At 37.1% G+C, this 21518-nt stretch overlaps 2 protein-coding genes across 2 annotated transcripts in view; one reads left to right on the top strand and one right to left on the bottom strand.

Moving 5' to 3' along the window:
* MIPEP (mitochondrial intermediate peptidase) overlaps positions 1–21518 on the bottom strand; it is a 659177-nt gene that overhangs the window by 301446 nt on the left and 336213 nt on the right. The gene's annotated exons all lie outside the window — the stretch shown is intronic.
* The window catches only part of SGCG (sarcoglycan gamma), a 151309-nt gene that overhangs the window by 82539 nt on the left and 47252 nt on the right, over positions 1–21518 (top strand). Inside the window, exons 4-5 of the mRNA XM_050911847.1 lie at positions 14311–14412; positions 18936–19023. Of these exons, the coding sequence (XP_050767804.1) occupies positions 14311–14412; positions 18936–19023 (190 nt within the window). The remainder of the gene's footprint in view (positions 1–14310; positions 14413–18935; positions 19024–21518) is intronic.

Genomic DNA, 21518 nt, shown 5'->3' on the forward strand with positions numbered 1-21518 from the left:
TTCGGGGGGACAGGGTCTCAAGTTTTTTGGGGGGGTGAGAGAAGAAAGCTGTGGATTCATTCCATTCAGCTGTTTTAGAGAAGACAGAATCAAATAATTATGTCTTGAATTTGGTGAATAAGGTGAAATAGAGTAATTTTAAAAGTAGAATTAGTTTTGCAGGAAAATTAGAAAGTTTGAAAAAACTGGAGGTTGGGTTTTTTCCCCTGGACATAACATATCAAGATTTTACATGAAATGGAAATTCCAGATTTTGTTTTTAACATATTGAGGCTTTCTGAGAACTAAAGGGGACTGCTAGTCCTAAGAGTTTAGAAACTAAGAATCTTAAGAGATTTAGGGCTGCAAGAGGGCAAGGATGTCAGAAGTCCTGTGAACAACTCTGAAGGGTCTGATAGGTCTGAAAGAGGGGAACTTTGATGTCCCTGACATCTGCTGAAAGGACAAACATAGCAGGATGGAGGCAGGGAAGATTTCTAGAGGGTGTCAGGGATAACTTCTGGATAGGACAACTAAGGGTGGCACACAGCTGGATCTGCTACTCATGGGATCCCATGGCAGTCAGATCTGAAGGGTAAAGTTACTCAGGAAAGCTTGCTGGTGTTTAAGGACAGTATCCTCCAAATGCAGGAATGATCTATCCTGATATCAGGAAGATAAGTAGCTGGGCTTAGCTAGACAGGTTACTTGTGACAGAGCTCCAATGCAAAAAGCGGTGTAGAAGAGTTGGAAGCAAGGACAGGCTACAAAGAAGAAATTTCGAAACATTGTCTGGGCCAGGAAATGTGTCAGGGTTCCTGTGTCAGGAAAGCCAAAGCTCAGCTTTAGTTAAGGCTTACAAGGGACAAAGGGCAACAAGATGGGCTGCATCCATAGGTGCAAAGAGAACTGTCTGATTCTCTTGCAAAGTCACCCTCTGCCATGTTTGAAAGCTTATGGAGGCTGAGGAGATCCTCAATGACTGGGGCAATGCAAGTGTTGCACTTGTCTTCAAAAAAGAGGCCAAAGGGACAGCCTGGTGAATTATGGGCTGCTCAGCCTCACTTCAGTCCCTGGGAAAATGATGGAGCAAGTCTTCTTGGAAGACATTTCAAGTCCCATGAAGCAGAATATGGTAAAGGGGAACAGTCACCATGGATTTACCAAGGGTGAATGATGCCTGACCAATGTGATTACCTTCTATGATAAAATGTCTGGAATTATAGACAATGGGAGGGCACAAGATGTCATTTACCTTGACTTCAGCCAGGTTTTTGACACTCTCCCACAATATTCTTGTACCCTAGTTAGGACATTACAGCTATCATGGGTGGACAAAGAGATAATTAAAAAAAATAAACTGGCTGGATGGTCAGGCTTGGAAGGTAGTTACTAATGTGTTGTACTCTACATGGAGGCCAGTAATAAGTGTTGCAGGGGTCTATCCTGGGACTGGTCCTTTTTAACAACTTTATCAATGACTTAGAAGAGGTGGCAGAATGCTTGCTCACTAAGTTTGCAGATTATACCAGTTTCGGGGTACCATCCAATACTTTCAAGGCTCAGGCTGACATTCAGAGGTGCCTAGACAGGCTGGAGGTATGGTCCAACCTCATGAAATTCAAGAAGGACAAATGCAAAGTCCTGCTCCTGGAAAGGGAGAGCCCATGGCACCAGCACAGGCTGATTCTGCCTGGCTGGGGGCAGCTCTGTGGAGAAGGCCCTGGGGGTTGGTGGGCAGCAAGCTGAGCATGAGCCAGCAGTGACCCTGGCAGCAGTGAAGGCCAAGAGCTTCCTGGGCTGTGTGAACAGGGGCAGAGGCAGGGACCACGGGAAGTGATTATCTCACAGCACTCATTAGACACGCATATAATACAGCCTCCAGTTTTGAGCCTCTCAACAGAAGAGAGGTATTGACAAACTTTAGTATCATTTTTGGTTTTAAGTTTTGTCTTGTGGTTGGCCATCTGATTTGCCAAAACAGAGTATCTTTCTTTCTATAAATAATATTATGCTAGTGATTTCCTCTGAAAAACTCATTATTCATCTTTCTTATGCTTCTGACAGAGAGAAGATAAATGTTTCACAGGAAAAAATATATTCTTCTTTTACCATGTTGTCTTAATTGATTAAAATGACTGTGTAATTTTAAAACGGTCCACTGACTCTTAGTTTATAACATTTTAATTTCAAGGCCATCAGTTATACTAGACTAGACGCTATCATATGAGATGAAAATTCATCCTTCTAGACACTATCAGATCCTAAAATATTTAATTAGAAAAACGCTGAATATATTGAATGCAAGAATACTTCTTACTCTCTTTGTTCTTTTTGAAATCCTTATTGTGGTATAGACTATAGAATTGGTCATTTCTCAGTCTTTCTAATTGAAACCGTTTTGATTTATATGGAAAAACTGATTTTTTTATTGGGCTGGAGATAACACATGCTTTAGCTGTCAGATGAATTTGGCACTCACCTTGGAGACAGAAGCTTCAGTTGTAGCTTCTGCGCCAATTAATACTTAATGTATTTATATGAAGTAGAACAAACTAGAAAAAGAGAGAGTAAAAGATTCCCAACATCGAATGTACTATAATCTGTTGGTTAGAGCATGGATCTCTGGGACAAGATATGAGATCAGATTTTCCCAGGGAAAGGAGGAATTTTAATCTGGGAGTGCAACAACCCACTTGAGTCCTGCAACCACTTGTTCTTAAGTAAAAGAACATCAGTACCTCTTCACATGGCCCCTCTTTACCCTTGTAGACTTTATTCGTAAGATGGTCACTTATGAGATTTTGATTGTGTTCATGTCCAATGGTGATCAGATAATTTAACTGCAAACATATTAGTATGCCTAGATCTGTTGGACAAGTGAGCAGGACTTTTGAGGATCTATATTTTAGAATTTGATTCTTAAATTATGTAAGTATCTCCCATACTAATTGCCCAATGTATAAATTCCATATTGACGTGACTCAAGAAGGCTACATGACTGGCAAACAATTTGGAAAAGTTGGACAGTGTTGAGCTAATCTGTATAACAATGTTTTATACAACACTGAGCATCTGAAAGCTTTATAGAGATTAGCTGCTCAGTAGGAGGGATTAACAAGAGGTATTTGGCTTCTAAGTTTGTTACATAACTGATATGATTTCACAACTATAATCTTTTGCTTGCTTTGCTGCCTCAGTGATTTCTGAGGGTTTTTTTTCTTTTTGCATTTTTACTTTTCCATTATCTTTATATTCCTTAGAGAAAACTAAGTTCATGAGACTGATTTCACATTTTCTCCTGAATATAACAATCTTTAGCTGTCCTACCCTGCTATCACATAGAGAATGAGTACTCATGTCCTCAGAACTTCACCTATTATACTGATCCATTGTGTCGACACTGTACTCGGTGAAGACTTGGACCAAAATTTTTAGGTCACTGTTGAATTTCATAGATTGTCATGCTAGTACTCTAAAACTCAGGTGTGAAAAATGCACCTGATCAGATGATGACCATTTCTGATGCACTAGCAAATCTTGTTCAGAAACCCCACATTAATTCAGTTATGATATCGTCTAAGTTAGGCTACATTATTGTAACACCAGGAACAGTTGTGCACCAAAGATTATTCCTAACTTTTTTTAGCCTCTGATGGAGAAACCCATGTTTCCATGGGGTTTAATGGGTGCCACAGCTATCTCGGTCTCCTGGAACAAGAAAGGTCAAGGCAATTGTGCTGTATTTCATGTTGATAAGGACAGATAGTCATGAAACTTTTATCACAGACATACCACTCTGCTAATTTTCTTGGGTTCTCATGGGCGATTAATAATGAATACAGACAAAGTATTAAAATTATTTTTAAATATTTTTCAAAGTTTTCTATAAGGCAATATCAATTTATTTATATTTAATTGTATAAGAAAATGTTGAAAAGCTAATTATATATAATCTTACTATATATACACATTAATTGGCTGATAATGATACTGATCTAGATCTATAAAAGTTATATGTATTTTGAAAGAAATTAACTGATTATATAATCAAATACTTGTGTGAAGAACTATTTAAGCACTTGACAAATTCAGGCACTGAAGATGGAGGGAATTACTTAAGGAAATATGAAAAATACAAAACTAGGAATGTGATGAATTAGGAAAGCAAAATTTTAACTGAAAATGAAGTAACACTTTCTGACAGTGAGACTTACTAGACTGTGTAATAGCATGCCTTATTAAATTGGAAATGCCCAATCATTTGGAACATTTAAAACCAGACTAGACAGCAATAAAAATGTACGGTAAAGAACACTCATTCACAGCAAGAGTTCTCCTTCACTGCAAAGACATACGCTAATGAACTTGTACAGCCTTTCCATGCGTTTTATGATTAACAGTGTATGCTCCCTGGAATTAGTTGCCATTTTGAGAATGTTACATTTTTTTAATACCTAAATGAAATAAAATATTTATTTAATTATTCACAAATTCTCATCCTAATTTTCACCAAAATATTTTCATGTCAGAACACCAATATTGCATGGTTTCTACTCTGAATAATCCTGAACAGCTGTATTTTGCTATTTTTCCATTAAGTTCAATATAATTTGCCTCCAACCAGGCCACAGTCATTCCCATTGTCTCTGTCAGACGGTGAATATTTAAATATTTTATGCAAAGAGTAATAGTTGAAAAGAAAGATATTGAGATACTTACTGCAGAAAAGCTGTTATCAAAGAAAGTAAGACTTCTCAGTAGTGTGATATATACTTACATATATATATAAAATGTATTTTCTTAAAGCATTTGATTAATCTGAATTATATTGTGAATCAAATCATGTGTATGTAAAAGAATGTGGAAGAACAGTTGTTTAAATGAAAAAAATCTAAGTTTACTGTTGGAATAATTTATAATATTGATAAAGAGTTTTAAAAAATCTAAGTACAGTGAGATTATAAGTGTACATGCAAGTTTAAGAACTGTGGACAGATGAGCTCATAAGGGCTTGACTGCAGCTCCTGATTCTGCTTTGCTAGTTTTAACTTATATGGGGAAACTTAAATGAAGCTGCTCTTGGCAAACTCTCTGCCAAAGGAAAACCAGATGTTCTGATCTCATGGTCTGATGTACCACCTTCTTTTCTGAGCCCAGACACAATCAGTGAAGTTCAACTGCACATTTACTTGGGGTTTTGGCATGTATTTTTGCTCCCAGGAGCAAGCAGAGCTGTTCTAATGTAGGAAATAGGAATGATGAATGATAGAGCTGGTGAAATTTACAATTTGTGTAGCTCAAGTGTGACCTGAAAAAGGTCTCTGTCCATGAAACTTAGTCTATTTTTTCTAGTGCTATCAGCTGACTTCATAGAAGAGGTTAAATCTCCCTAAAGGCTTTTTATGTATCTTTAGATCATCATTTACTCAACAATACTATTACAGAGAATCACATACTCAGTGAAAATTTACTGTAACATTTCTTAGAATAATGTAAGTTGACACAGAATGGTTGAGGATGAGGACACTGATGACAACAAATAACATTTCCAAAATGTGGGACCCAGGGACTCCCCAGTGCCTCGATCTAAGTGCACACCCTTATTGTGCCTTGCCTGCATCTGAGCTCCCACCTTGATCTCAGGTGCCCAAGTGCTTACAGGAGTGATGCCTGCAGGCTCTCTCCTGCTCAAAATCCACTTTCCCAAAGGGGTGCTGACATGGGTGATGGGGGACACACTGTGGCATGCACCTACTCTGCAATTTAGTACCCAGAGTCAAGCCCAGCCTACTGAAATAACCATGAGATTGAGAAATTGAACAACTTGCATTTAATTCCTATTTCTGTGCTCCATATACAAATAATTGCATATGCATTCATGTATGAAATCCAGCCATCTGATCAGAAACATTCACTGTGCAGAGTTCCTGAACTGCTGTTTTTCCATGTGGGACTCTTATGACATGTCAGTTTTGAGACTGACACTAAAATGACCTAAACCTGCCAAGCTCCAGTAGAAGTCAGTGAGACAGAAAAGCAACCCCTGTTCTCAAATGATGGCTCCCTAAGACATACGTTTGTTTAAATCATTTGTATGTCATGTTCCAGTTCATGTATTGTCTGTCGTGTTAGTACTTGCAGCTAATAAATACCTTCTGTGTGTTTCTGCAATGTCTAGCACAACAAAGCCTCCATCCAGGTTGGGACCTGTGAGCACGACAAGACTAGGAAGGTACAATAAATACTGCGTAACAAGCAGTTTCCCATTAAACAGATACATGCACCTAAAATGTAGAGATCTGGATGCCAGATTACAGGATCTGGATGCCAGATTATGGGAACACAGGAGTATTAAGATTGAATTATACCTTTGGAGTTCTGCTGTTTTATTGATTCTCTCTCTTACCCCACATAGAAACTGTTTCTATACAGGTTTTTCGTAGAGGACCAGTATATAGAACACAAGAGTCAGAATTGGGTTTATCATTCTTCAGAAGAATCATACAATAGCCTATGGCTAAGCTGTACACCAATTTTGTTTCCCTTCGTGTGAACTAACAAGAAATCCAATAGTTTCTGCGATTCTTTGCAGGTCTTTGAAGACTTTAAGATATGTAATAAAGATCTTACTGGTAGCCTTACTACTGTTTTTACAAATCCTCAAGCCTGTAAATTCTAGAAGCACATGACCACTCCTACAATTTCTTCTGTTCCTTTTTATCTAGCATAAGTTTTCCCATTGTTAGTCCTTCAGTTTAAGAAACCTACCTGCCCTGTCCACAGAAGTAAATGTAAAGTCCTTGTATTCTTGGTTCCTCAAAGGCCTTCCACAGTTCTGTATCAGATCTTCACAGTTTTACTTCCTTAATGACCCAAAACCTCCATCACCTGTTTTGTCTATTCATTTTTTGTTCTAATAGTTGTCCTACTTCCTTTTTAGTGAGCGTCCAGGTGACATCCCCAGATATATTCTGTGTACATCTTAAAATGGTCTCATATATTTTAAAGTATTTCTTTTTTGGCTTTTAAGATGTCTTCCAGTTAAAAGCCTTGTCTGTGCCTTCATGTCTGCTCAGACAAAATGATTATGAGAAATCATGTTTCTCCATACTTAAATTGCCTTATATATAGCTGTACTGACTGCTTACTAAACTTTTCCAAATATACATTTCTGTAATCATAACATTGTGGGGAAAATGTAATTGAATGAAATGTAATAATAATTAAATAATATAGAATGAAAATGTAATTGAATTAAAAACTCCTCATTACCTGTGCTGGGAAATACATGAGTTGCCCTAAAACTTTCTCCTTACTTTTTATGTTGAAAAATTTATTTCATGAGCACAAAACAGTTTTGTTTTGTTTTTCAAAATTTTCATGTTTCATCTTTAACCAAATAAATAAATTGAAAATGTATAATCAGGTCCTAGCTATGGAGTAGGGCGTGGATTGGAAATTGTCCAAAAATTCTAAATGTAATCCAACAGGAAATGCAAAAAGCTCTCGCCCTTTCCAACTTTATATTTCATTTCTTTGTCATTGCTGTTATTTTTTAGGTATATCATATAATTAATTTATACAAATACATGTTAAGCTACCATTTTGTTGATGCATAGCATATATTTATGCCATTATTTTTAAGTTGATATTATTGTCAGTGCTAGAGTAGGGCTTGCTGTGATGCACTATAGGGAAAATTGAAAAGAGTTGTTTTCCATTTTGCTCAATAAGAGTTACAAAAATGCACTTACCAATAATGTCATTAGAGAAGCATCATAGTAGGTGATTATATTTTTATGTGTAAAATCTCTGTGGTCACTATAAATTTTTGTACCATGAATAAAAAAGTAGTCGTGATGGCATTTAGCAAAGGTAACCAAAACTCTGCTCTTAAACTTTATTTGATCAGTATTACTAAGATGAGAGGAAGGCTGGGTAATTCAAAATGGGGTTGGGTTGTTATTGGAGATGATCTGTTTTTAATTGCAATATACTGCAGTGGTTGCTATTTAATATGATAATATTTTAAAATAAATTTGCATGATAGCTGCAAGACAAGATAAAATATTTAATTCATTCCTTTCACACAGAGCTGGAGACATCTTCAACAGTGCTTTGTGAGGGATGCAACATCTCTTTGTCCTTTTTTTGTCTCACATTTTTGTCATCTTGACTATTTAGACAGCAACTTCTGTCAGGGTGGAGATGCTTGTCACTGTGTGCTTACACAAGGCGTAGAGCACTGGGACTGTAAGATGAAATGTCCCCTAGTACAAATGATAGGATTTACAATGTTGAATAAATACATAGTCTGTGTAATCATATACACCATGCAAATATCCCTGATTCCTCAGAGGAATTAAAGAAATAAACATCATGCACTGTTGTTCTGAACAAAATCCTTTTGACAACCTTTACAAATCAAAGGAAAAGGTTTAATTCCATTTCTTTAGCTAAGTTGCATAATTACAAATGTTAATATAATAAAATGAATTAGCCAACTTATAAAAACTCGATTCCTGAATAAATATATGTAGCAGCGGGAGTAGCAGTCTATGTTTCTAATGTTGAGTAAATTGGTCACAGGAAATGTAATGCCAGATGTAATGGCATTTTTATTAGCCGAGTATTATCCAGCTTTGAAATGTCTGTGCAGTACAGAACCAGAGACAGAATTTGGTCCTTGCTGAACAAGGAAATGAAGCTGGAACTGAATCTGTTTTGAGAAGCTATTTTTTCCTCTCGAGTAATACCTGTTGTAATTAATACCTTTCTTTAAGAAAGTCTGTTATTCTTTGTATCAGGACAAAGAGGACCTGAAAATATCTTGAAAGTACGCATCTTAAACATTAATCCTGTTTTATGAAAGAAATCTTATCAAAACTAAGCAAATGTCAATGGTATGATGAATTTGCATCTTTTGTAGCCATTTCCTTACAAAACTGTTGAGTTCAAAGTGGCCGTCTGCTTTTCTAGATCATGGAATATTACCTACCCACTTTCTAGCCATATCTGCAAAGGGTGTTTTAGTCTGTATCCAGCCCTAAGCCAGGTGAGACTAACTTCTATACCAGGAGTGCTTGCTGTTGCTAAGGGCTCTGATTTGACCAATGTCTTTGACAGAAAAGACTCCACCGTCACCCAAGAAGAGGAGTCGGATAACCTTCTCTGTCTGAGCCCAGGAAATAGAGTCCTTGCAACAGAAAATGAGATGAGGCATCAGTGATGTTATTATACCAAGCACGTACTTAGCTCCAAAATAGATATTGTAAGTCAAACAGAGAGTTTCATCAGATTCATTACCAATCCTGTTTTGCTGATTGCTCTTTAACAATCTCTACCCACAGCCCTATTATCTCAATGAAACAGTACGCTCTTGTTTGCAAAGCAAGTTCTCTAAATAGTAATTGCTGCAAGAAGTACTGCAGTGAAAGCTGGATCTATAAAGCCATTAATTGAACTAGCTTTGGGGCACAACAAATGATGTCTTGGTCTGAACTTGCCAAGGTCTTTCCCTGGACTGGCCTAGAAGTAGGATGTAAGTATCCTATAAGTAAGAAAAGGTGTTACCTGAATGGAAATGCTGCATCCTGTCTGCTCTGAAGTTAATATCATTATCAGTTCCAATCAACAACTACATACAGCATGTATGGACTTTTAATATTTGGAAAATTTGAATATTCAGGGAGAAGACTTTACAAATCACACACGCTATTAACTCCTGAGACAGGAGCTACTTGAATTGAATTGAGTGTTAAAGCTAATGTTTGAATCAACTTAGAGATTTTATTGTTGTAACCATGCTAACATATGGGTATGCCTGTCTTTCCAGTATTTGATCTCTCCCCAAAAGAGGAAAACAAACATCTTCCTGTGCAGTTATTAGCTGATACATAGATCAGAAGTTTAACTTCTGTTGTCTAGAGGAGTCTGAGGACTGCAATTGAGTCTCATACTGAGAAGGTGCAGAAACAGTGATGATATGATATGATATGATATGATATGATATGATATGATATGAAGAGTGGTTGACCCAGTATAGTGAGCCCCCATATGTATCAGTTTCTGTGTTGGTAGGAAAATGCAAGTTACAGTTACTGATTGAATTTAGGTGACTAGAAATACTCACCATAAACTGAATGAATGTTCTTCATGCCTCATCCTCATTTCTAAGGGCCACGTGCCTACAGCAGCAGACCTTTACATTATTATATTGGCTTGGGAGATAAATCCCAAATATATCATCTGATGCTCTTTTGACTCCGTAAGCCATAGACAGCATGAGGCTCAGCTACTTGAGAGCAAGTCACTGTGAGTGCAAGAGCCCTAGAGCTACATCTGCTTGTTTCCACTCCTAGTAGTCCCACAGCAATGTGCAATGTGCATCTCTTTCCATGTATCTTGGTCATGAGCCAGAGCAGCAGGTCCCACTATAACGACAGGTGAAAGAAAGAAAGTTCTTGCATCCTGTTTTAACAAGTCAGGCCTTCAGCACTAGCCATACCAATGCTGTCAGACTTGCTTTATCTAGTCGTTTCTCCATTTTCCTCAACACAGATATTCAGAGCCAGAAGAAGGTGGGCATACCACTGGAGCCATCAGTATGGCTCTTGGAACTTTTTGGTCCCGACGAAGGACTCAGTCCTTCTACAGTCCTCTGAAAGAAACGTAAGGGCTTTTCCATGCCTTGTGGACATACTGCACTTCTCTGCTGGCTTTGTGGCGAATGGAACTGCTTCCCCTTATTTCAGAGGAAAAATATATTACATTTGTTGTGTCTAGAGTCTAAGAGAATGATAACCCATCCAAGATGGTCCTCCCATCCAGATGCTCCATAGCACAATGAGTCTTACTTAGGATTCTAGTAGTGGTGGCTACTCATTTCAGGTGGTTTGGAGTATCCCTATGTAGGCAATTCACTGAACAGATGTCAAATATCCTTTAGACCATGATTTCTGAATCAAAGAGCCTTTTGTTGAGCTTTTATGAGGCTTGAACCCACTCAGAGCTTGAATTTTTTTTAGGCCTTGTCTCTGTTTCTACAAGCACTTACCTCCTTGGGAGCGTTTTCAAATGAAAAACGCTTCTACTGCGGTTGAAGACATCCTGTTACTCCAATTAGAATATGCGTAGCAGTTTTGAAATGAAAACTGGTCACACCTTTGTGGACACTAACGCTAAATTGCATCTTTGGTGCATAAGGGTTTGGCAGCTGCCAGCAGTTTCCATGCCAGTCAGCTCCTTGCAGCAATAACAAAATCTGCTTAGTGTCTACAGAAATACCATTTCATCCTCCTCTCTACAGCTCAGTCCCTGCCTCGCTGAGGGCTTTGAGTAATTAGAAAACATAAGTCTCAGGGCTATATGCACAACAATGTGTTACAGCTGAGGGCCAGCACACTCAAGCAGTGACAGTCACCAGCATCAGGATAAGAATCCAGACTTGCCATACATCTGCTATGAATTTTTTTTTCCTAATCAATAGCTTATTGTATAACTGCATCAAAGTCCACATCTAACTGATATTTGGACCCTTTCCTCACATCAATAGAAATATTTTTATTCAATGATTTCAATAGGAACAGAATCAAATCCTTGAAACTGAAAGCATCAATGTTGTTCATCACTGAGGAAGTCACAATACTCAGTAAATAATAATTGGCTTCTCCTAAATGGTACTGTAAGAAGCAGAGTGGTTGTTGAGAGAACATTATGTGTAACTATTATACTCTTCCTTTTTATGGAATTTATCATTGTATCTCAGTGCATTAGGGTGGTTGTTTATCCCAAATCCCTCTCATTTATGTTCCATGTAGCTTCAATTTGCCAATGGTAAAAGGGGAATAATAGAATTTCCCCATCTCACAGTACTGCATAACTCATACTTTTACAATCTTGAGATGCTCAAATACCATGGTACTAAGGAAATAATAATTGTTTACAGTCACAAAGGTAATAGAAGTGAGGATCATTATGTGAAATCCACATTTTTGTTGTTCTCATGCATGTTACAGAGTTTATCTGTTAGTCATCACAGACAGTCATTTATGCAGGTAACCCAAGTCTAAATTTCCATATGTTTTTGCACTTCCCGAGTGGTCAATGAGAACGGATAATGAGGCTCTTATTCAAATATGTGAGAATGTGAGCTTTGTGTCAATGCTTAAATGAAATACTTGATGAAGAAAATAGGACATACTTGAGGACATACTTATACAAAGTAATCCTGAGTAATATGGCTGGATTTACTGAAAAATAAGAATTTATAGATAAGTTAAAGTGCTCAGTTTTGTCACATGGCATATTATTGATGTCAAAGACATTCCTTTGTCTATATAGCATTTTTAGAATAATCATTGCTGAAAAATCTGAATCTGTTAGAAAGAGTGTGCTGAGTAAATTGCATAATCTTCTTTTTCAACCTCAATTATAGGTTTTTTTGTCTCTACTAAGAATTTCTTCCTGGCAAAGCCAAAGGCAGGATAGAGGTTGCTACCTAGGAGTTTGTTAATTTTCTCCAATCTGCTTCAGAGCAAGAATTAATTGCTACTTCTTCCTCTGCCTTCTTAAATTTCAGATTTGTCAATGTCATTTTTTATACTTACTCTATAATATACTGTTTATTTAGTTCTTTATATTCCAGAAAAATGTGCAAACTGTGCTTAAACGTGATGGTTAATATAATCTACTTTCACATGATGGGAAAAGGCATGAGATCAGAGCAAATAATGAGAACCTAAATTTAGTTAATTAAATGAGAGCCATTTGTTAGTGGTATTGTGAGGATTAGAATATCCTCATATGTCATATTTTTCAGAATTGTTTGTCTTAAAACCTATGTGTTTTTATGGTGTTGAAGTGATCTCTGTTTTGTGTCACAAGTTAGAAAAAACTGTCCATAGTCTTCACTAGAAAAACATATTTCTAAATTACTCAGTGCTGGCTAGGAATTGTGATAATGAAAGCCATAGGGAGCTCATCATAGGTATTATTTTAGTTTTGCCTCATGAGATGTATATACTAGGTAGTTTTTAAAAGCTTTGCAATGGTCTAGAATTTACAAAGTGTATCTACTTCCACTGAGAAAAGTCAGTACATTATATATTTCAAAGCAGTAAAATATTTGACCCTGAATAACAGATTCCATAAATAGCTATTCTAAAAGCCTCTTTCCTGGAATAAATCCTTCCTGAGGAGGAATCGCAGTTGTACTCTCTAGTGGAGTGAACCGCTGACTTGATTCATTAGATGAGCAGGTTATTGATGTATCATCAGTGGCCTGTCACGTATCTCCTCTTCTCTGCTTACATGGAGAACAACTTGAAAAATATTCAGAGTGGAAATACTTTTTGGATTTATTGTTTTTTATTTAGCCCTCCCACCTACTCCTTGTGTTTGAGGCAGTTGACTTGAAGTATTTTCACATGTGGCCGAGCTGTAAGGCTGCAAATTTTTTGCCAAGTTCTCTCTCACTTTTAATGGTAGGGGGAGGGGTGACTCCTTTACAAATTAGCTAAATACCTGTGAAATACCTTGCAGCTGAAGCTTGCAAGTCCTCAGATGTACTTACTGAAGTAATTCTTCACTCATTTTTCACATTATCAATTCCATGATAATGATGAAAGAAAGTAAAAAGAATGAAATAAGATATGGGCTGGAAAGCACAACTGGGCTAAAATCGGGAGAGAATGACTAAAAGAGAATGAGGAAGGTACAAAACCTGACAAGCAGGTGATGGAGAGCAAGGAAGGTGATCGTGTGAGAGATGGAGTCTTGACCTACAATTAGAGGAGGAAAAAAATGAACTGAGGAATGAAAAATGAATTAAAAAGAAAGAAGTAATTACTGAAAATGGAAGCAAATAAAAATCCCTCTTTGCCTCTTCAGTAGGTTTAGAAGTATTACATTCCTTGTAAAATACATTATTGATAGAATAAACCTTGAGACCTTAACATAAGGTTTGTTTTATGTGAGTACTCATGTAAAAGTTTATTGCTCATGACATTTTTAGAAGGCAAGTACAAAGGCTATTTCAGCACAGCCAGTACAAATGCACTTCTTTTTAAGTTAATAACTGTAATATTGTATTTTTTCCTCAAAAAAAAAAATCCCAACTATAATTACTTTTTCTTGAAAGTTACAATTTCTTAAAGATAAATACTCCTGGAAGAAATGAGGAATTCTCAAAATTTTGAATGCATTAGAATGGGTATCTTTATCAATAGACTGGAGGCAGGCAGCTCTGGAAAGTTTCAGTTTATAAAAAGAACAAAAAATAAATATAGCAACAATAATAAAATGTGCATAATTCTTGCATCTTCTCAGACTGGAATGGGACACCTGCGTGTTACGAAAGAAGGCCTTCGTCTGGAAGGGGAATCGGAATTCTTATTCCCTCTTTATGCCAAAGAAATCCATTCTCGAGTGGTAAGCAGACAAACTTTCAATAATGCTAAAATAAAATTAATGTACTTATGAACAGTTGAATTTAGGCAAAGTCCAGGCATCTGTCTTGGAAATATATGTGTGTGTGTGTATATGTGCATACACACATATTTTCGCATACTTTACAAGCGTGATCATTAGGTCAATGTTCTGATGCTATGGCAGAATTAACATTTTTCACTTAGGCATGTGATAAGAAGTAGCTCAAAAAGGAATTATAAAGGTCATTGCATACAAGTAATGCTAAAATTTTAAGAGTGTGTAGAAAATTTTTCATTGTTTTTACCAAGATTATTTTTTAATGCAGGCTTCCCTGTGAAACTGCTTGTTTTGTTTATTCATCCATTACAGAACAGTTTCAATATCTCTAAAATTAGCAGATCCTATTGGAAAAGTTACAATTTCTCTAATAAGTTCAGGTTTTGTCACTTGCAGGACGATGATATTAAATGTATGATATCTTTATATATTCATGTATATAAAATCTGCAAGACTAAATGGAAAGATTTAGGATTTAATCTTGTTTACATAGACAGGAAATTTTGTTATTATTATTGATACTATTTGACCAACATACTTGGTCAAAGAAGATATTTCTCAAGCAGATTAACTTTAAAATGGCACTGAGAATAGGTATGGTATGAAAGATTTTTATTGAAGTACTGGGTTTAGAGGAAGGAAGAGAGAATCTGAATTGGTTTTTACTTATCCAGATGAACTCTGAAACTTATTCCAGTGAATTTTTTGTAGAGCAATATCTGTTTCTGGCCAACAAAATTAATATTTCTCAGAACTATCATCTGTAATCCAAACTCTCACAAAATAAAGCCATGTTTTATGAACGTTGTCATCAACCAATGGGACATTTCATTGAATAAAGTACTATTCAATGAGAGTAAAAGCTGAATATGGCTCCTTCATTACTTCAAACGTGTAATCATCCTCACCAAGAAGAAATAGCCAGCTATGAGACTTTTCTGAAACTAGGGAAAAAGTTGGTATTTGTATCCCTATAGCAAGAGAAAATGTAAATAAGTTTATCAGAATGAGGTTGTTAAAATGCTTAATTACTGAAATTTAAGCAATGCCAACATATGTTACATCTATTAAGCCTTTCTTTTTCTCTCTTTCTGCAACAAGTATTTCCAGTAGAAGAAACAGCTCTTACTTAGATGGTGAAATTCCATTATTAAATCTATATTTCCATTTTATTTCTTACGCTGTATTCTTTTCCACCTCATAGGCAGTGGGAAAACTATTTATGTGCTTAAATCAATTCCCCTTGAGGTTGTTTGTCCAATACGACATGTAACTTTTTAAGATCAGCATAGCTAATACTTAAGAACTCCCTCTGCCCCAAAAAATCTTTATGCAATGTTAAGCTACCATTCATGCTCTTTTAATATTCCTTCCAGCTCTTAATACATTTAGTGCAATATAGGAAGAAAGAGGTGTGGCAGCATCTAATATAAGCTTAGCTGTCTAATGACCTGTCGTGATCATTAGTAGCATGCATTAATTAGAGCCTTCAGGCTACTGCATGTCTCTGCCCCCTATGAACTGATAATTCATCAGAGGTTTTTTGCTTGTTTGTTTGCTTGCTTTTTAAAATATTTGAACTCTCTAGAGGTTTAATTGCCTGTAGCTTGATCTCCTGAGTGCCAGCTATATATTTATTCTCATAAAGTTGCTTATTTGTTATGATTTCTTTTTCTAAGTTTGTCTGTTAGAGAATTGGGCCACTCACAGCTATCATAGCAGCTTTCTCCCTTGCCTTAACAGTTTTCTCCTTGCAGTCTTCTAACAGCTTTTCTCACCTAATGAGGTTTCCAAAGCGCTAAGAAAATACGTTGCATAAAATCTGCTTGCTGTGCATCATCTCTGGAGCCTATGACAAGTTTATGCCTTCATTATGAGTCCAACACAGAGATGTGGGCAACACCGTTGCATCTTAGCTAATACATATTCATGGCAAGATAAAAGATGAGCAATTATAAATATGTTACTAGATTTTAATTAGTCAACAACACACATGTGGAAGCTGCAGGTCTAGAATACAGTTTATTGATATTACAAATTACTAACTTATTTTTTAAATCAACCAGCAGCAGTCAAATAAGTAATAAAGATGCCCAGATTTGTGGGTGTCATGGTTTAACCCCAGCCGGCAACTAAGCACCACACAGCCGCTCGCTCACTTCCCCCCGGTGGGATGGGGGAGAGAATCAGAAGAGTAAAAGTGAGAAACCAGCAGCCAGAAACAGCACAGTGGTTCATTTAGCACGTGTACTTAAATGTAATATATTTACCTGATCTTTGTTGACCTTCCTTTTCCACTTCATACTAACTTGTTACCATTAATGTTCATTCTAACACACTGCTTACTTTTTTCCTAAGACTTTTAATTATTTGTGTTAATTCTGTTAGCTTTCACTTTTTCCTGATAGAATTTACAAAATGAGATTCATTTATTTTGCTCACTTAGTGATTTCTTTTGAGATAGCCTATCTTCCTACTTGTAGGATATCTTCTTTTTTTTAAAAATATATAAGTTGGACTCCAAACTGTGTGTTGCTTCTACCACTGTTATTAGATAAATGTTTGTAGTAAAATTCTTCACATAAAATGTGTTCAAAATTCTCAGGTTATCTCATACTCTAAGCGTTAAATTATGATGGGAACATGACTTGGGAGTGATTTTCAGGGGTTAGCCCTTCAAGGTGCTGCATAGTCTCTCTTCAGTCCAAAAAAAGTACCAGAAGCCATATATGTGAAAGAGACTGATCTTTAACAATATTCCGGTAGTTAGAAACTCACTTATTTGTCTAGGAATGAGTATCCCCTCTGAGATCACAAGCAGGCAGCTTGCTAATACCCTCTTTATATCATGTATTCCCTGATACTTTGGCAACTGAGATCTGCTTAGGCACTCTTATCAGTTACTAGGTTCCTGTCCTTTAGATACAAAGTATGCTTTAGTATGAAAGCACTTGTACTGCAAAAAACTTCCTCCCCTCTTTTTAAGTCTACCGGTGTGGCTACAATTTGCTGATCCAAATGAGCGTGATCAGATTTTTTGTGCTCAGATAATTTTCTGATACTTAAAATCAAGTAAAGACAGTGGCCAGTATGATCTCCCTGAAAATCAGGTGCATTTAAAGACAATTTAGGTGGTAAATTGAAGAAAAACATAAGAAGAACCCACTCTATGCCCTCCTCACAAAGTTTTAGGACACTTCCAAATGACCCCTGCCAGGTCTCTTGCCATGAACCAGTTTCATTACTGTCTGTATATCTAGTCTGATGGGGCACAGTGGGCAGCTAGGTCTTTCAAAACAGTTACTCATCTGCTCTTCAAGATAAGGAGAAGCTTGGGGAGGCTCCAACGGGCATGAAGTACAGAGAGTTTGAGTGGAAGGTCTGAGAATCGGTAATGGAAATGGTACGTCACCTGGGAGGAGTTCAACAAGCACAACACCAAGCCGTGAATTAACAAGGGGATGTTTTGGTTTTGGTGAAGTAATTCCATGCTGGCTGCAGTCCAAGAATGACATGAAATTTTGAATTGCCTACCACAGCTAGTCTGGATTGTGGTGAGGTGTGGTAGGGATGAACAAAGATACCAATTACACCTGCTTGGCATGCCCTGGCTTCCATACGTAGCACAGAATGATGGGTAGGCATGAGGCTCTGATTGCTCTGCAAATGTCCCAGCTGTGATGCAACCTGGGAGGAGAGTTAAGTCAAATATGAGTGCCATTGCTTTGTGACCTTCAGACGTGGTTTTGTATACTGGGACACCAGATGTGGAATAGTGTATTAGGCTCAAATCATGATGCAGGGATGTGGACAAGCAGGTGATGCTGTTCAGTCTGCTGATATACTTCTGTCATCCTTCTGAGTGGCAGACCGGGAGACAATTTAATTTAGACTGACACTCTTATTTGTACTGTCATCTATTAAAGTCAGCTTTGAGCTAGTCAACCTGCCACTTTCTCCATCACCCACTGTCTGAGTTTCCTTAGCAGGAGAGTCGGTGCCAGGTGCCAAAATCAAGCCAAAGCATACAGGCAGCATGGACCATTGAGGAAGCAGAATGCACATGCATGTTTCTCACTAAGTTAATTTGTCAGTAAGTGGGGTACTCACACTTCAATTAAATGGCTATCTTCCAGGAGTCTCAATTATGTATTGAAATGTAGTAAATCTAGCAGTTAAACATTTTTTTCCAAAAGATAAAATGTTAGCAACCATGTTCATTGGGCCAGTAACACAGATTTTGTTCACCTGAAGTATTCTCTATAATTTTTTTCTTATTTTATATCTGATATAGTTGAAGTAATCAAAAATATCTGCCCAGATTATTTGATGACATCTGTGGATGGTTTTGTCGTTGCAAAGCTCTTTCAGTGACTGAGTTAATATAAACACTAGACTAAATTTTGAAAATCATTAACAAGTCTAATTATTCTACTGAATCTACTTTTTTTTTCTCCATACTTCAGGACTCATCACTGCTTCTCCAGTCTACTCACAATGTGACTGTGAATGCTCGCAATTCAAATGGGGAAGTCACAGGCAGATTAAACGTGGGTAAGTGATTTTTCCTTGTTCACTGTTTTGGAAACATGGTAATGAATATTTGCAAGGAGCTTCAAGGATATAAAGCACTAAACATGTGATTATTTTTTACTGTTATGGCCATATTTGAATAGTCCAGCTGCCACTCAATATGCACCAACAGTATATTTTCGATTTATCAGTTAAGCATTAATTCTGTAAATATTTGAAGCACTTCTTTATTGCAGAGTTATGCAAGAAATGTCACTGCAGAAGTTACTCTTTTTCTTGTGTAAATGTCTATTGATAGTTGCAAATCATTTTCTAAGAAAATGCAACAGGATAACATGGCTAGAGAGGTCTGTGTGTGTCTCTTCATTTCCTAGTATTCCAGAGACTAATACATTTAAGCAGATGTCCTAAAAAAGATGCCAGTTCACAACTCAGAAATGTACATTTTTTACTATATTTGGTAGCAGTAAGATACATTGGTTTACTGAGCCAAATCAATAGATCTAGACAGATGTAGGTGATAGATCTTGGCAGCAAGAATAAGCAGACCTTACTCTTTAAATCATATTTTTAAGGCAAGAATTGCAACAATATGTGTCAGGTACAACAGAATTTTTCTTAGTTTTGTTAATATTTTTCAACTTTTATTTGACTTTGGAGAAAAATATAACAATTTATTAACTTGTTTCTTCTAAGATCCTCATGCAGCAAAGCATAAATTCCTATTTATTTAACTGTAAGACTAACCTGATATGCTTAAGTAGTTTACTAGATTGGAACCCAGATGAGCATTGATGAGCAACTTTTCCATGCTGATTGTCGTGGTTTAACACCAGTCAGCAACTAAGCACCACGCAGCCGCTTCCCCCTCCCAGTGGGGTGAGGAGGAGGAAAGGAAGAAAAAAAAGAAGTAAAACTCGTGGGTTGAGATAAGAACAGTTTAATAACTAAAGTAAAATATGATACTAACAATAGTAATAATGAAATATAATAATAATAGTAATGAAAAGGAATACAACAAAAAAAAGGAAGGGGGTGGGGGGGAAAGGAAAAAAACCAGTGATGCACAATGCAATTGCTCACCGCCCGCTGACCAATGCCCAGTTAGTTCCCGAGCCACAATCCGCCCCTCCCGGCCAACTCCCCCCTGTTTATATACTGGGCATGACATTCCATGGTATGGAATACCCCTTTGGCTAGTTCAGGTCAGCTGCCCCGGCTCTGCTCCCTCCCAGCTTCTTGCACACCTGCTTGCTGGCAGAGCATGGGAAACTGAAAAGTCCTTGGCTTAAGATAAGCGCTACTTAGCAACAACTAAAACATCAGGGTGTTATCAGCATCATTCTCACACTAAATCCAAAACACAGCACTGTACCAGCTACTAAAAAGAAAGTTAACCCTATCCCAGCCGAAACCAGGACACTGATGAGACTGTGTAACTTCTGTGACAATTCCTGTTTGAAGAATTATCATATCAATTCATTCAACATTTTGCAAGCTTCACTGTTTTCAAACAAACTTCAAATAAAAAATATAATTTAAAACTTACAAAGGAGCCTGCTATTCCCCTTAAAAATGTATAAGTATACAATTAATCACAATTTGGCCTTCAAATGTTCAAATCTCTATTTTAATTCAAGCTATTCACAAAGATCTGAATTATTCCTCTTAAGAAAATGCCCCTAAATATTTATCAAAACATGATAGTAGCATTCATATCTCATTTTGATAATAATTAAGGGTATGAAATGTACAGTTTCATATTATTAGTGAACTTATTAAATTAGTTTGCAGTAATTAACTGTACAGTGACCACATGACCAAAAAAGAACACATCACATGGTCAAAATTTCTGTGACATGGCACATATGCTGTTGGTTCTGTCTGCTCCGTACTGTTTGTGGATGCCAATCATGGGACCAGATGTATCTGCACTGTGGTCGTGTGCCCATCGTGCCTGATGAGAAGAATTTGTCAGGAGGTCCTGTGGGAAGGGCAGACTGCCGAGCAGATCATTGACCACCACACTAATTTGTCCAACCTGATCCCTGCCAAAGTCTGAGAAACTTACAGGTAAAATCATGTCAGACAGTAGCCCAAAGGCCTGATGAATTGTTTGACAGGCTGCGTCCAGCCTGCATGACCTAGAACTGCTAATACAAAAGGTGTGCTATAAAGATCTTCATGAATATTTGGTCCTGTATTGAGTTTAGGCACTTGTCAGATGAGTGACCCCATCATCAATAGGTGCTTTTGCATGAAAGAGAAAAAAGCTGCTGTGCTTTCTGCTGAATTCAATTCTGTCGTCATATGTTAATATGCTCATGATGCACTTAGGGGACTGTGTCCCTATGGAAATAAGGCACCTCCATATTTCAAGCTGGAAACATGACATACCTTTGGCAGGTGGAAGGTGCATTGCTTCTCAGATGATGTTTCTGAATGAATAATTAATAAACTTTGTTGGGGAAAAAATGTCAGTGCTGAAGAGTGATATAGATGAATTGCTCATTTGG

The sequence above is a fragment of the Gymnogyps californianus genome, chromosome 1 (assembly GCF_018139145.2).
Source record: "Gymnogyps californianus isolate 813 chromosome 1, ASM1813914v2, whole genome shotgun sequence".
Lineage (NCBI taxonomy): Eukaryota > Metazoa > Chordata > Aves > Accipitriformes > Cathartidae > Gymnogyps > Gymnogyps californianus.